The 14,565-nt window shown below is 40.8% G+C and overlaps 1 protein-coding gene across 1 annotated transcript in view; it reads right to left on the reverse strand.

Annotated features, from left to right (window-relative positions):
• Positions 1 to 14,565, reverse strand: part of cep97 (centrosomal protein 97) — a 44,585-nt gene continuing 30,020 nt past the window's right edge. Inside the window, exons 9-11 of the mRNA XM_060898700.1 lie at positions 13,756 to 14,344; positions 7,042 to 7,117; positions 1 to 2,936 (exon numbers count right to left, since the gene is read on the reverse strand). Coding sequence (XP_060754683.1) covers positions 2,478 to 2,936; positions 7,042 to 7,117; positions 13,756 to 14,344 — 1,124 coding nt within the window. The 3' untranslated portion in view covers positions 1 to 2,477. The remainder of the gene's footprint in view (positions 2,937 to 7,041; positions 7,118 to 13,755; positions 14,345 to 14,565) is intronic.

Below are 14,565 nucleotides of genomic sequence, written 5' to 3' on the forward strand. Positions count from 1 at the left end.
TACTTTTCAACATATTTTATTCTCAAAAGGACATTTATAAAACATGACTAGAAAATAAATAATGTAAAATAAAGAGAAAAAGTGATTTCAAGTGGCACATGAAAAACTTACAGATGATAAACTGTAGTAAGCCTAATTTACACAAACATTTACAGCAAAGGCATTTCAAATGCCATTATTCAGTATGCCTGCAGAAACAAAAAAACAATGTCAGTGTTAGGCTTGGAACATGTAGGAAAAGAAGGAGGAGCTCTGCAGAGGGCAAATAAGTGCACAATTGGTCATTCCCATAAATAAACCACAGAAGCCTGACACAACATTGCGAATGACGGTTTTGAAGCCGTTATATTATTTGCATGTGTATGTACACTTGTTGGTTAGAGAAGAGAGATTAATAATGTCTGCACTAAATGGCATTTCGAAAGAAATCCTACAACCAAAAGACATTCAAACAAATTTCTTGGTGTCAATCAAGAGTACACATCTAATAATTTCAAACAGCTGAAAATACGTAAATGTAACGGTCTACTCTAAGGTGGTGATTTTCAAAACCAGACCTGAGAATCCTATAAGCACATTAAGGTGATTTCTCCGTTCTGAACACAGGCTGTCCCTTGGCCTGGACTTGAAAAACACTGCTTTAAAAGGTCATTTAAAATCAGGGAAAATTATCTAGGACCTGTTTTTAGTTAGCCATTGATATAAGTCAGTAAATCTCATCTCATCTCATTATCTCTAGCCGCTTTATCCTTCTACAGGGTCGCAGGCAAGCTGGAGCCTATCCCAGCTGACTACGGGCGAAAGGCGGGGTACACCCTGGACAAGTCGCCAGGTCATCACAGGGCAAGTCAGTAAATCTGATCCTATATTGTTGGTTGGCATGGGCAATATGGCAAAACTATCATTATAAAATACTTCAAAGGACATTTTCACGAGACACCGTATGCACTACAATACACTCACCGGCCACTTTATTAGGTACACCCATCCAGCTGCCGTTTTAAAGAAAGCACACCTTTATTCATCACACACTTGTGAAATTTCCTCTCTGCATTTAACTCCTCTGAAGCAGTGAACACACGCGCGCGCGCACACACACGTGAGCAATGAGCACTCACACATTACCCAGAGCAGTGGGCAGCCATGCTAACAGCGCCCGGGGAGCAGTTGGGAGTTAGGTGCCTCGCTCAACGGCACCTCAGCCCAAGGCCGTCCCATATTAACCTAACCTGCATGTCTTTGGACTGTGGGGGAAACCGGAGCACCCGGAGGAAACCCACGCAGACACGGGGAGAACATGCAAACTCCGCACAGAAAGGCCCTCGCCGGCCACGGGGCTCGAACCCGGACCTTCTTGCTGTGAGGCGACAGCGCTAACCACTTACACCGCCCATTTTATGCAGTTCTCTAAATCAGCCAATCCCTTGACAGCAGCACAATGCATACAGTCATGCAGATACAAAATCAAGAGCTTCAGTTAACGTTCACGTCAAACATCAGAATGGGAAAAATTGTGATCTCAAAGTGTGACTTTCTTTCACTGCATCACGGGTGTTGGATAGAGCCAGATGGACTGGTTTGAGTATTTTAGAAACCACTGATCTCCTGGGGATTTCACACACAACAGTCTGTAGAGTTTACACAGAATGGTGTGGAAAAAAAAAAAAAACATTGAGTGAGTGACAGTTCTGTGGGTGGAAACAAACGCCTTGTTGATAAGAGAGCTCAGAGGAAAATGGTCAGGGGTGGGTTTCCCAAAAGCATCGTAGCACAAAGATAATCGTTAAACAGTAGAGCGAGCATCACAATGAACACTCTCTCTTCTAGCCAAGATGCTCTTAGCATTAAGAGGTTTTTGGGAAACCCACCGCAGATTAGTTCGAGCTGCCAGGATGTATATAGTAACTTATATAATCACTCTTTACAACCATGGTGGGCAGAAAAGCATCTCAGCATGCAACAGCAGAAGAACACACGAGGTTCCACTCCTGTCAGCCAAGAACAGGAATCTTAGAATCAAGAACCAGTTCCTGTTAAAGTGCATATAGCTTTGCTAAGTGTCAGCGAGTCATGCTTCGTTTGAAAAACCTACAAAAACCTATTATTTCACTGATATTTTTATTTCATGCCTACAAAAATAAACAATTTAACACAGAATAAGTGGGAAAATTAAATAGTCTGTACAAAAATACATTTTAATATCCAATTCAAGCTCTAATATGTATTACTCAGTAACGCTGGTTTTGGTTAGTGTAAAAGTACAGGTGAGATCCAGGATACTTTAGAAAAAGTGTGTTGTGGTTTATTTTCTCCAAGTACATCTTCAAATACTTTGAGAACATAGATTCCGATGTATCCAGAGCTAATGCCAGAATCCAATACTTAGCACTTCCCCATAAATGCCAATAATGAATTAAAAGCAAATAGAGGCCTTTTATGTTGAGAAAAATGACCACTCTAAGAGTAGATTACTTTTTTCACAACTCTTTCTTCAACAGACTGTTTTCTTGTCTTTCATTCACTCCATCAGGACAGGAAGATGCCTCCGAATTGTGAACTGGAGACAACAGTGAAGTGCACCCTTCTCCATCTTCCTCCTCCTCTTCCTGGTGCTGCACAGAGGACAGGTACTGCTCAAGCAAGCTGCCATCCTGACTGTCCCCATGTGCTCCTGTCCCCGGTGAACTTGTAGGTCGCAAAGTCCGCACTGTTTCAAGGGAGCCACCCGTAGCTGTGCTGCTCATACTGTCTTCCAGTGCCCCCTGCTGTTCACCAGGAGAATGAAAGCCTGATTCAGGGATCGAGACCTCACTTCGCATAGGGAGAATTGTGATTTTAGGGCTGGCAGGAATGGGACCAGCAGCGATGCTCTGTGAAGGGGATAAAGAGCTGAGCTGCTCCTTCACTGAACACTGCCACTCCATCATGGCCTGAAGCTACAATGAGGAGAGAAAGAATTATTATTTGTGCTAATGTTTTTCCTTATCTTGAAGGCAACAATTCAGTTAAAAGGTAACAGTAAACCTTAAGGTCTTTTTTTAGTATTCAGCTTAGGAAATCACTAAGAGTGTTACAAACAGATGATTTGGATTGATGCAGCGATTTAAAATAGTGACTGAATTGACTGACAGATTGATGATATAATAAACTCAACAAAAATAAAAACTTTACACTCGTTTCAAAGTCAATAATTTGAACATTTTGGAAAATAGGTTTGAAATAACGATTGTATTCAATTATCTTGTCATTAAAGATGCTATAGCATACAGATCATGTTTGTCATCGAACCGGTTCCATCGGAAATGCGACGACAATGTCCATGATCAAAAACTGTGAGTCACAACTTAATGAAATCATGTCAATATCGGGTGTGTCCTCCATGGGTGTTCACAACTGCGATACAACGTCTCCTCATGGATTGGATGATGCGTCTGAACACAGCTTGGGGAATGCGCCGCCATATTTGTACCAACATGGCACCAAGCTCCTGCAAGTTCTGTGGAGGGTTCCAGTGGTTCCTGTGGTGCCAGTTTGATGGAGACGTGTCTGGAGATTATGGATGGTCTGTCGACTGCATCCCATTACCCTCGCAACGTCAGTGACGGATGTTCCCGTATTCAGCATGCCAATGGCACGTTCACGCTGAATGTTTGACAGTCGTGGCATTGCAAATTAATGAATAATTAACCATAAAACCTTGTTTTTCTGAGATGACACTCTACTCTGCTACCCTGAGATCAACTGCACGTGTATCAATAGGTCACGTCACTTGTAAACGTGATTTTAGCGTGCAGTGCTCTCGCACGTGCTACGTAGGCCCGACCAGTAGAATGAATGTGTGACGTAATGCCCTTGACAATGCATTTAACCATAATCACAACAAGAACTCTTTCAAGAAAAGTTTTTAAACACTATTTGAAAAATAATGAGTGTCAAGTTTTTATTTTTGCTGAGTATAGTTATTCCTGGTTCACTAATTTGACTGAAAAACCAGCATTCCAACAATGCTGATATTTAGTATAACAGCACTAGTACATTTCACTGTGTGCATCACTCTTTCTGTATTCAATACATACGAGAGTGCTCCGAGAGCACCTTGCTGGTAACTATGCCATAACTCTGGTAAAATGCGACTGAATTGAACGAAATTGCAATATGCATATTATTGACATATAACAAAGAATTCTGTCAAGTTTCATGAAATTCCTCCAAAAATTGTGAGAGGAGTTGATTTCAGAAGGTGAGTACCCTTCCCGGGACAGACGGACATCGCCACGACATAATCCCCCTTCGGGCCTTTTGGCCAGCGGGGGATAATAAAAATTGTGAGGGAAGTTGATTTCAGAAAGCAAGCACACCTTGATGAAATTGCCAGAGTACAAGTTTGTTAATAATCGAGGGCATAACTCTGGGAAAATTTATCCAAATTAAATGAAATTTCAATATGCATATAACGGTCATATAACAAAGGCTTTTGCCAAGTTTGGTGAAATTCCTCCACAAATTGTGAGAGGAGTTGATTTCAGAAGAACGTACACCCTCATGAAATTGTCAAAGTACAAGTTATTTGATCAAGGGTCAAAACTCTGGTAAAATTTTCACTCGCAGTATGCGCATTACCGTCATATAACAAGACCTTTTGCCAAGCTTCGAGAAATTTGTCCAAAAATTGAGAAAGGAGTTGATGTCAGAAGCCGAGCACACCTTCATGAAATTGTGAAAGTACAAGGTTGTTAATCAAGGGCTGTAACTCTGGTAAAATGCGACCGAATTGAACAAAATTACAACATGCGTACTAGCAACATATAACAATGCCTTTTGCCAAGTTTGGTGAAATTCCTCCACAAATTGTGAGAGGAGTTGATTTCAGAAGAAAAACACTCATGAAATTGTTAAATTATAATTTTGTTAATCAAGGGCTGTAACTCTGGTAAAATGTGACTCAATTTAATGAAATTACAATATGCATACTACCAATATATCACAAAGAATCCTGTCAAGTTTCGTGAAATTCCTCCAAAAATTGAGAGGAGGTGATTTCACACAGAAATCACCACGACACAATCCCCCTTCGGGCCTTTCGGCCAGCGGGGGATAAAAATTCCAATTCTGGCAAAAGTTAAATTATACTGAAACTATTACTACACTTACTACAGCCTCACAGTCAATCTGTAATTTGTACGACAAGATGCAATACTCTTTCCATCTGTAGCTTCTTTGGGAATTTTTTTCATTGAGTCAACAAATATACAAAATATTTGGCCATACTGCATCCGAAATGTCAGTTCCTGGATATTAGTAACTGTTTCCTCCACGTAAAATTCCACTTCCTAGTTTGAAACAGTTATTATAATAGAGTTAGTGACATCAGAAGACATGGCACATAATACTTTTTAGGAATCTAACTTTTGACTTAAAACATGAAAGCCCATTAGTTGAAGATGAAAAGAAAGAAGGGATGCCAATTATATTAAAAGCACCTTTAAGGGTAAATGTACAAATCAATGTAAACTAGCTAGCCAGCTAACCAACAGACTAAAGTAAGTGTGGCTTCTTCAGGATCCATTTTCACTAGCAGAGCACAAATAAACAGAACATCAAGCTTGTGCCTGAAATGTAACAGTCAATATTCATATATCATGTTTATAGAACTTTTGCAGAAAAACAAAAATAGCATGAACAGTCACGCGGTTATACCGGATGTTGGCACAGCTGTGATTATCTACAGCCGAATCACAGTGATCATGTGCGCAAATGGGCTAGTAAGGCGATTTCCTTTTAACTGATAATTAAAATAGTCCTTCTCGAGGTCATCCACAAATGAGGGTAGACTTACTGCTTTATTAGCATTCGCCAACACTACCGATGAACACTACACCGGCTGGAAGGTTACTTCACTGCTGCTGCACTGACGGCGCCGACTTGCGGTTACTTGGTAATAGGAACCAATTACTAGGCATCTGAACCAAGTTAAATCATACAGTTCATCAATTAAAGGCTACCAAATCTTATTGTACCAGATTCAGCAACATCATCAAATACTGAATCTTTGCCTGGACAGCCAACATCGTATTGTATTGTGTGAAAGCCAGAGGTTTACACCACTAGAAAAATCACACTCTAGAGGCTACCATATGTTACCACAGTAAGAGGCATGTTTACAATAAATGTATTCTCAGAGTGACTAAACTGTACGGTGGACTAAATTTCCATACAGTTCCATTAAAATTAGTTTTTACTAACACTAAAATTAGCTTTTACTAACATGTTCACGTGCAGTGGCACGCCTCGAACTGCTACTCACATGCACACACAGCACCATTTGGACCAATTACCATGCACCTGTTCCAGATTAGAGTGTAATCACAGCAAGCTTATAAGGACTCTCACTACACACAGACTTTGCAAAGTTTACACTCTGTACTTTGTGTCTCATGTTACCAAGCTTTTTGTAGCACGGTGTTGATATTCTGTTTTCTGACTCTGATTTGTATTTTGCCCTTTGTCTGTGCCTTACTTGACCATTGCCTGTTTCTCAACTCCAGTTTTTGATAACTGATTTGGATCTATTTGCCAGCATGTTTTTAAATAAACCTCTTCCAACGATTACATCCGTCCATCGCCTGCATTTTCTGACAGATGGAGAGTATCTTATGTTTATGAGTAGCCATGACAGCAGTGCTTACAGAGTAAAGACTTGAGTAAAACTGCTTTTAGCTCATAAAAGTCCATTTATGAGATTTTTTTTGACGTGATTGACACCTAAGCAAGGCTTGTTAAGCCTTAGTTTTATTGCATTAACACATATTAACTTGACTGTGGACTTAATTATTGATTACTTATTGTTTGTCTCTGGTGGGAAGAGGAGCACATGGCTCAGTGATGTTTTTTTTTTCCAGGCTCCGACTCATTGTCATTAAAGACAGGGGACACACATTTAGTTTGTTATATGCGAAAGCTTGTAGTAAAAGAGTTTGTTATAGCGGGGTTGCAGTGCATGCGTGTGTGCAAAAGTGTGACAAAGCAGAAGTAAAAGCTAACCTGCTTCCACAGGAACTTCACAGCTTCTTCCTGGATCATCCTCTGCAACTTTTCCTCCTGCTGTTGTTTCTGCACCCTACAGAGAAATGTACAGAAATGCAGAACAAGTTTTTGAGATACAGGTTTAATAAGTTATGAAACATGACAGGGTGTACTGTCATAGAAAAACAATCAATCACAGAGGAGGTGCTCTGATATGGCCAAAAGCAGAGTTACTATTACAACCCCAAATTTGATTACTTTACCAGCACTTCCTGAAGTTTTATTCTTCTAACTCAGCAACACACTGTCGCCAGTGCTAACTTTTTTTTTTATCCATTACAAACTGATACATCATACTTGTTAAGCATTTACAGTGATGTTTAATGTTGTAGAATGTACTTGTTACTTGGCAGAGGGGAACCGTCAGGACCTTCTAGGCCTTCAGAGAAGGCCCAAACATATCAGCATTTCAAATATTATTTAATTTCTTTCATACTTTCATTATAATTATTCTCTTATAATTTGGCCTCATTTACTATCAAATTTGCTTCAGAAATGAAAGGGTTACTGTCCTGAAAACAGTAAAATCGAGTTATCCAATGAGATTTTTTTGTTTGTTGTCTTTAAGCTAAGAGTTTAGAGCTGCTCACTCACTGGTTAGGACTTCATTGCCAGGACAGAAGGCCATGGCAGTGTATGTTTATGGAGGACGTGCCAGATGAATTAACCAGTCAGATTTTGATTTATAGTGCAAGGGACCAAAAATTTATCACCTTAGGCCTTCTCAAAGGCCAATGCGAGCTTAACTGCGAGTTGGCGCCGTCAGCGCAGCAGCAGTGAAGTAACCTTCCAGCCGGTGTAGTGTTCATCAGTAGTATTAGCGAATGCTAATAAAGCCGTCAAGCCAGTGCTATTGAGAGCAAGTAACACAGGTTAACAACCGAGAAACTAAGGCCCTGTCCACACGGCAACGGAGTCAGGTGAATCTGATAAAATTGTTTATCGTTTCGGCCTGGCGTCCACATGGCACCGGCGTTTTGGGTGCCCCAAAACGAAATCTTTTGAGAACGGGTTCCAGAGTGGAAAAATCTGGCAACGGCGGCGTTGCAAAATCGTCTGGATGAGTAGAACGGATTTGTTTACGATGACATCACAACCACATGACTGAGTGCTTCACGCCGGGTAGAAGTGTAACGAACTCGATGTGAGTTGTCAACAAATCCTATAACTTGGTTCATGAAACGCGCTTACAAAATATTTTCACTGTGAATATTTATTGTGTAATGGTGCAAAGTGAGAGAGAGAGAGAGAGAGAGAGAGAGAGAGAGAGAGAGAGAGAGAGAGAATAGTCCTTAGGGCAGAGTCTTTAGTCCAAACACTGCGGAAGCAGTATAACCAAAACTGTGCACCGCCCGTGCGCTTTCCGAAAACAAAAACAATCCCGCCAGCAAAAATAGGGAAAAAAAAGGAGCGATCTCACCTCTTCAGATGTTGGTTTAAGTCCGACAATACATTCCTCAAAAAGGGCGTAGAAGAACAAAGTAATCCATCAACGTGTAGCATTCAATTTATTCCGGACCATTAAAGAATTCTGGAGGATATCAGAATGTTGGCGTACCGGCTTCCATCTACCCCCGTTCATTCCTCTTTCCGCGTCTCCATTCAAAAAACGAGCACGTGATTTAAAGGGACTATATCCATAGGATAGGGAGTAAGAAGGTGTGTGTGTGTGTGTGTGTGTGTGTGTGTGTGTGTGTGTGTGTGTGTGTGTGTGACAGTGACAGGGAAGAACCTAGGCTCATGCTCGCCCTGAATTTCTCTTAAAGTGAAGGCAGAAGAACGTTCAGCGCCTGGCCAGGCTTTCTATGTATTAATTTACATAGACGTTTTAATATGAAATATAAATAAGTGTCTTAGCCAATAGATACTATTTTACACTACTGATTAATAATCAAAACTTTATGTGGCTGATGCGACAGAAGAAGGGGTTTATGCGCATGTGTCCTACTTCTTCTATTGTTCTGGTGTCTCCGATGGGACCGTCTTACAGCGCACGTAGAGGTGTGGCATGTGTATTGCATCGTTTTCAGCAAGCGTTGCCATATGTACCTGATATTTTACTGATCCGTTGCCCATGTGGACGCGATATTTAAAAAAAAAAAAATCTCGTTGCCGTTGTCGTGTGGATGTAGCCTTAGATTTCTGTCTCCAGACTCTTCTTTCACACACGCTCGCCACAGTATTTTTCACTAATACTAAAATATTAATTTCCCCTATGTAATTTACTTAGTTACTTTTAAAATCAACATCGACAGCTACATACAGCAGAGCTACCTGACAGCCTGCTGCTAATCCCTTGCAAAATCCTTTGCCCTGTTGCTTTTTTGGTGTGTCTGGCTGAATTTTAGCTGAGCTGAAGTCCCAGCTTTAATAGTCACGGGTCACCACTGTTACTTGGTAATAGGAACCAATTACTGTAGTTCCTATCATCACTCATTCTCTTATCTCACAGCAGCTATAAAAAGTAACTCCCTATCACCTTTTGTTTTTGCATCTCTCACTAAGTTTCTCTCATAACATTTACAACCTACAAAATTTGTTCATGCAAATCAGACAAGTGCCTGCACAAGTACTTGGTATAATACAATGCAATAATATACATGATATGACAAAATTATTTTGACACCTTAGGCTACCCATTTTTTTTTATTTTTAGGTTCACGGATTTTTTCAACATATTTCTGATAATGTCAGTCGAAATAAAAATAAGTGTCCTTGTCTATTTTTTCTTTTTTTTTTTGCATGGCAAAATTTCAATGTCAGCTTAAGATGATGAAATAATTTAAATTCAAGAGACTCCCTTATAGATCTCCTATTATCATTTATGGCCCTATCATTATCTCATCTCATTCTACAGGGTCGCAGGCGAGCTGGAGTCTATCCCAGCTGACTACAGGCGAAAGGCGGGGTACACCCTGGACAAGTCGCCAGGTCATCACAGGGCTGACACATAGACACAGACAACCATTCACATTCACACCTACGGTCAATTTAGAGTCACCAGTTAACCTAACCTGCATGTCTTTGGACTGTGGGGACAACCGGAACAAACCCACGCGGACACGGGGAGAACATGCAAACTCCGCACAGAAAGGCCCTCGCCGGCCACGGGGCTCAAACCCGGACCTTCTTGCTGTGAGGCGACAGCGCTAACCACTACACCACCGTGTCGCCCCAAACCTATCATTATATCAGATGTATTTGTATGAATAAAATGTGTGTTCACATAATTCTACAACCCTGATTCCAAAAAAGTTGGGACAAAGTACAAATTGTAAATAAAAACGGAATGCAATAATTTACAAATCTCAAAAACTGATATTGTATTCACTATAGAACATAGACAACATATCAAATGTCGAAAGTGAGACATTTTGAAATTTCATGCCAAATATTGGCTCATTTGAAATTTCATGACAGCAACACATCTCAAAAAAGTTGGGACAGGGGCAATAAGAGGCTGGAAAAGTTAAAGGTATAAAAAAGGAACAGCTGGAGGACCAAATTGCAACTCATTAGGTCAATTGGCAATAGGTCATTAACATGACTGGGTATAAAAAGAGCATCTTGGAGTGGCAGCGGGTCTCGGAAGTAAAGATGGGAAGAGGACCACCAATCCCCCTAATTCTGCGCCGACAAATAGTGGAGCAATATCAGAAAGGAGTTCGACAGTGTAAAATTGCAAAGAGTTTGAACATATCATCATCTACAGTGCATAATATCATCAAAAGATTCAGAGAATCTGGAAGAATCTCTGTACGTAAGGGTCAAGGCCGGAAAACCATACTGGGTGCCCATGATCTTTGGGCCCTTAGACGGCACTGCATCACATACAGGCATGCTTCTGTAGTGGAAATCACAAAACGGGCTCAGGAATATTTCCAGAGAACATTACTTGTGAACACAATTCACCGCGCCATCCACCGTTGCCAGCTAAAACTCTATAGTTCAAAGAAGAAGCCGTATCTAAACATGATCCAGAAGCGCAGACGTCTTCTCTGGGCCAAGGCTCATTTAAAATGGACTGTGGCAAAGTGGAAAACTGTTCTGTGGTCAGACGAATCAAAATTTGAAGTTCTTTATGGAAATCAGGGACGCCGTGCCATTCAGACTAAAGAGGAGAAGGACAACCCAAGTTGTTATCAGTGCTCAGTTCAGAAGCCTGCATCTCTGATGGTATGGGGTTGCATTAGTACGTGTGGCATGGGCAGCTTACACATCTGGAAAGACACCATCAATGCTGAAAGGTATATCCAGGTTCTAGAGCAACATATGCTCCCATCCAGACGATGTCTCTTTCAGGGAAGACCTTGCATTTTCCAACATGACAATGCCAAACCACATACTGCATCAATTACAGCATCATGGCTGCGTAGAAGAAGGGTCCGGGTACTGAACTGGCCAGCCTGCAGTCCAGATCTTTCACCCATAGAAAACATTTGGCGTATCATAAAACGGAAGATACGACAAAAAAGACCCAAGACAGTTGAGCAACCAGAATCCTACATTAGACAAGAATGGGTTAACATTCCTATCCCTAAACTTGAGCAACTTGTCTCCTCAGTCCCCAGACGTTTACAGACTGTTGTAAAGAGAAAAGGGGATGTCTCACAGTGGTAAACATGGCCTTGTCCCAACTTTTTTGAGAGGTGTTGTTGTCATGAAATTTAAAATCACCTAATTTTTCTCTTTAAATGATACATTTTCTCAGTTTAAACATTTGATATGTCATCTATGTTCTATTCTGAATAAAATATGGAATTTTGAAACTTCCACATCATTGCATTCCATTTTTATTTACAATTTGTACTTTGTCCCAACTTTTTTGGAATCGGGGTTGTATATGGAAATAAAAAAAAAATCAAAATCATCAGTTCATTCTATCTACAGGCAAGCTTGCATGCTACCAGCACAAAATAGAAATGCTACCATCACCAATACAAGAAAAAATAAACCTACCTGGCCATATTGTCCAATTTCTGTTTTCCTACATATCAGTATTTATCATGAATAGTATATTTATATTTTTTAAACAAACACCCTCAAAAAATCAGTTTCAACATTTCTTAAAATCACACAGCAAGATATATTTTGTACCACAGATACATGTACTTGTCTGATCTCAAAAACATTGATCCACATATATCAGAACTATTTTTCTATACACCATCAATTTATACCCGTACAAGTACCATACATATGCTCATGAGGCTATCGCTAGCCATCAGCCACTTAAAGAAAATCTTGAAAAATATAATGCAAATTAGCCAAAAATATATTTCTTCTTTTGATTTACTGTAATGTGGTTAATCAATTTGAAATCCTAGTGCTAGCCTGGCATTCCCAATGACAATTCTTAAGAATGTGCAAATCCTAAGTAGGCACACAACACGTTTGTGTGTATGTATATATCTGTGTGCGTGCGTGTGTTCTAATATAAAACTGGACTAGTACTCCAGTACTTACTTCTCTGAAGGTGTGTGGTCATATGACCATTGAGCTCTTATTAGCGCATCGAGAGCTGATACCTTCGTGATACTCGGTTCGATAGGACTCTCTCCGGCACCTTCCTCTTCTAATTCTACAGTCAGATACCTACAGCCAAAATCTCTAACTAACGTTACTGCAGGCATGTTCAGCATGGCCCTGGTTAAATCGCTACCTTCTCTCTGTGAACCAAAGATCGTTTTGACCTTTTCATTGTTTATCTTCAACACTTGAGAGACGAAATCGCCCACGTTTTGGTTGGTGAGACAATGAAAAGATTTTTGTTTACCACATGTTATGCTTACATAGAGTTGAGTTGATGGCTTGGAAGCCATGCTGTCAGCATCAGCCATGATCAGCACAAGGTTTATACTATCGTAAAGCGGTCGTAAATCACTCCGTAGAATTTACAACATTCGAATCGAACATTCAAGTGAATACGCAATAGAGGTGTGCAAAAATATCGATACGGCGATATATCGCGATACTTTGTCTTCTGATTCAATATCGATACTCAAAATTTGAATATCGATATTTTTTCAAATAATAAATCATGTTTCAGACGGGTTGTAAATCCAGTACGACTTCCGCACCTCCGCTCCGCAAGGTGTCGCTGTGCCGCTCCCTCACTGCAAGGCACTCTTCATCTTCTCTTTTTTCCCCGGCGGTTGCAGTGAGGAAAAAAAACAAGCAAGCATGGCTGTTAACGTAAACCTAGAGACGCCGCCGCACTTTAAGGCAGATGTTTGGAGGCACTTTGGATTCCAAAGGAATCCAAAGTGCCTAATGCTCTTGTGGCTAATGCTCTAATGCTCTTGTGGCTGAATCTGTGCCCATTCAGCCACAAGAGCATTAGTGAGGCTGGGCACTGATATCAAGTGAGAAGGCCTGGCGCACAGTCAACGTATCAATTCGGTACCTTTAGTTCCAGTGAAGGGAAATTGTAATGCTACAGCAATCAAAGACATCCTATATAATTATGCACTTAAAACTTTGTGGAAACCGTTTGGGGTAGGAACACATATGGATGTGATGATCTGGTGTCCAAACTTGGTCAAGAGCATTATTGCAAACCTGTGAGCAGTTGGAACTGCTATCAGAGCACCTTCTAATCAATCAGATTCAAGAACTCAGCAGTGCTTGGTATAAGCAAAATGAAATCTACAAACAGTTATAGTTTTCTACCTCTCCAGCTCTGTTGTCAGGTAGATGATGTGTTCCTGTAATCTGCGTAGGCGGATCTCACAGCGCACCTCTTTGGCCTGTGGGTGCTGCTGTCGAGTCCAGTGTCCCCTCCACCAGGCCTGAATCTTCACAGCTGCTACATCTAGATGGCACTCGGCCACCTTAGCACTTGGTTTTCTCAGTTCAGTACCTGCCTCTGTGGCATTTGCAGCCTTGTCGACTTCCAAGTGAACCATTTTATCAGTTTGCAAGTGCATTCCTTCCTCTTCATGTTCTGTAGTGTTTGTCTGCAAGTGATTTTGATTGAGAAGATGAGACTGGGCTGGATTTGGAGGAGCCAAGGAATCAGGCTCGTCAAGCTCTTCGTCTTCACTGTCAGGGAGCGATGGTGAACGGACAACGGAGTTCCCAGGGAGGAAGGCGAAGTCTGAGGAGAGCAGGCTGCCGTGGAGCTTTTCTTCATCTGTCTGTATGTCTTCAAGAACTAGACTGTTCTCGCCACAAGAAGGCGTGTTAACAGGATTTAGGACGTATGCTGAAGATGCACTGGTCATCCACGTATTCACATGGACAACTGGTTCAGAAGTTTCTGTCATCAGCAATGTACAAAAAGAAAGAGTGTAGAGGACAGATTTAAGTGAAAGACATTGTACGGTTTTGTCTTGCATTTATTTTCTATGTACCTCCTTTTCAATGGTCCTTAACTGGGTTAGTGATAAATGAAATAAGAAGTGGTGATCACCAATTTGGCACAGTTTACTGTATTTAATTATAAAGCACAGCAAAGCTTAGTGTTGTCCATCAGAAAAA

The sequence above is a fragment of the Neoarius graeffei genome, chromosome 18, assembly GCF_027579695.1.
Source record: "Neoarius graeffei isolate fNeoGra1 chromosome 18, fNeoGra1.pri, whole genome shotgun sequence".
Taxonomy (NCBI): domain Eukaryota; kingdom Metazoa; phylum Chordata; class Actinopteri; order Siluriformes; family Ariidae; genus Neoarius; species Neoarius graeffei.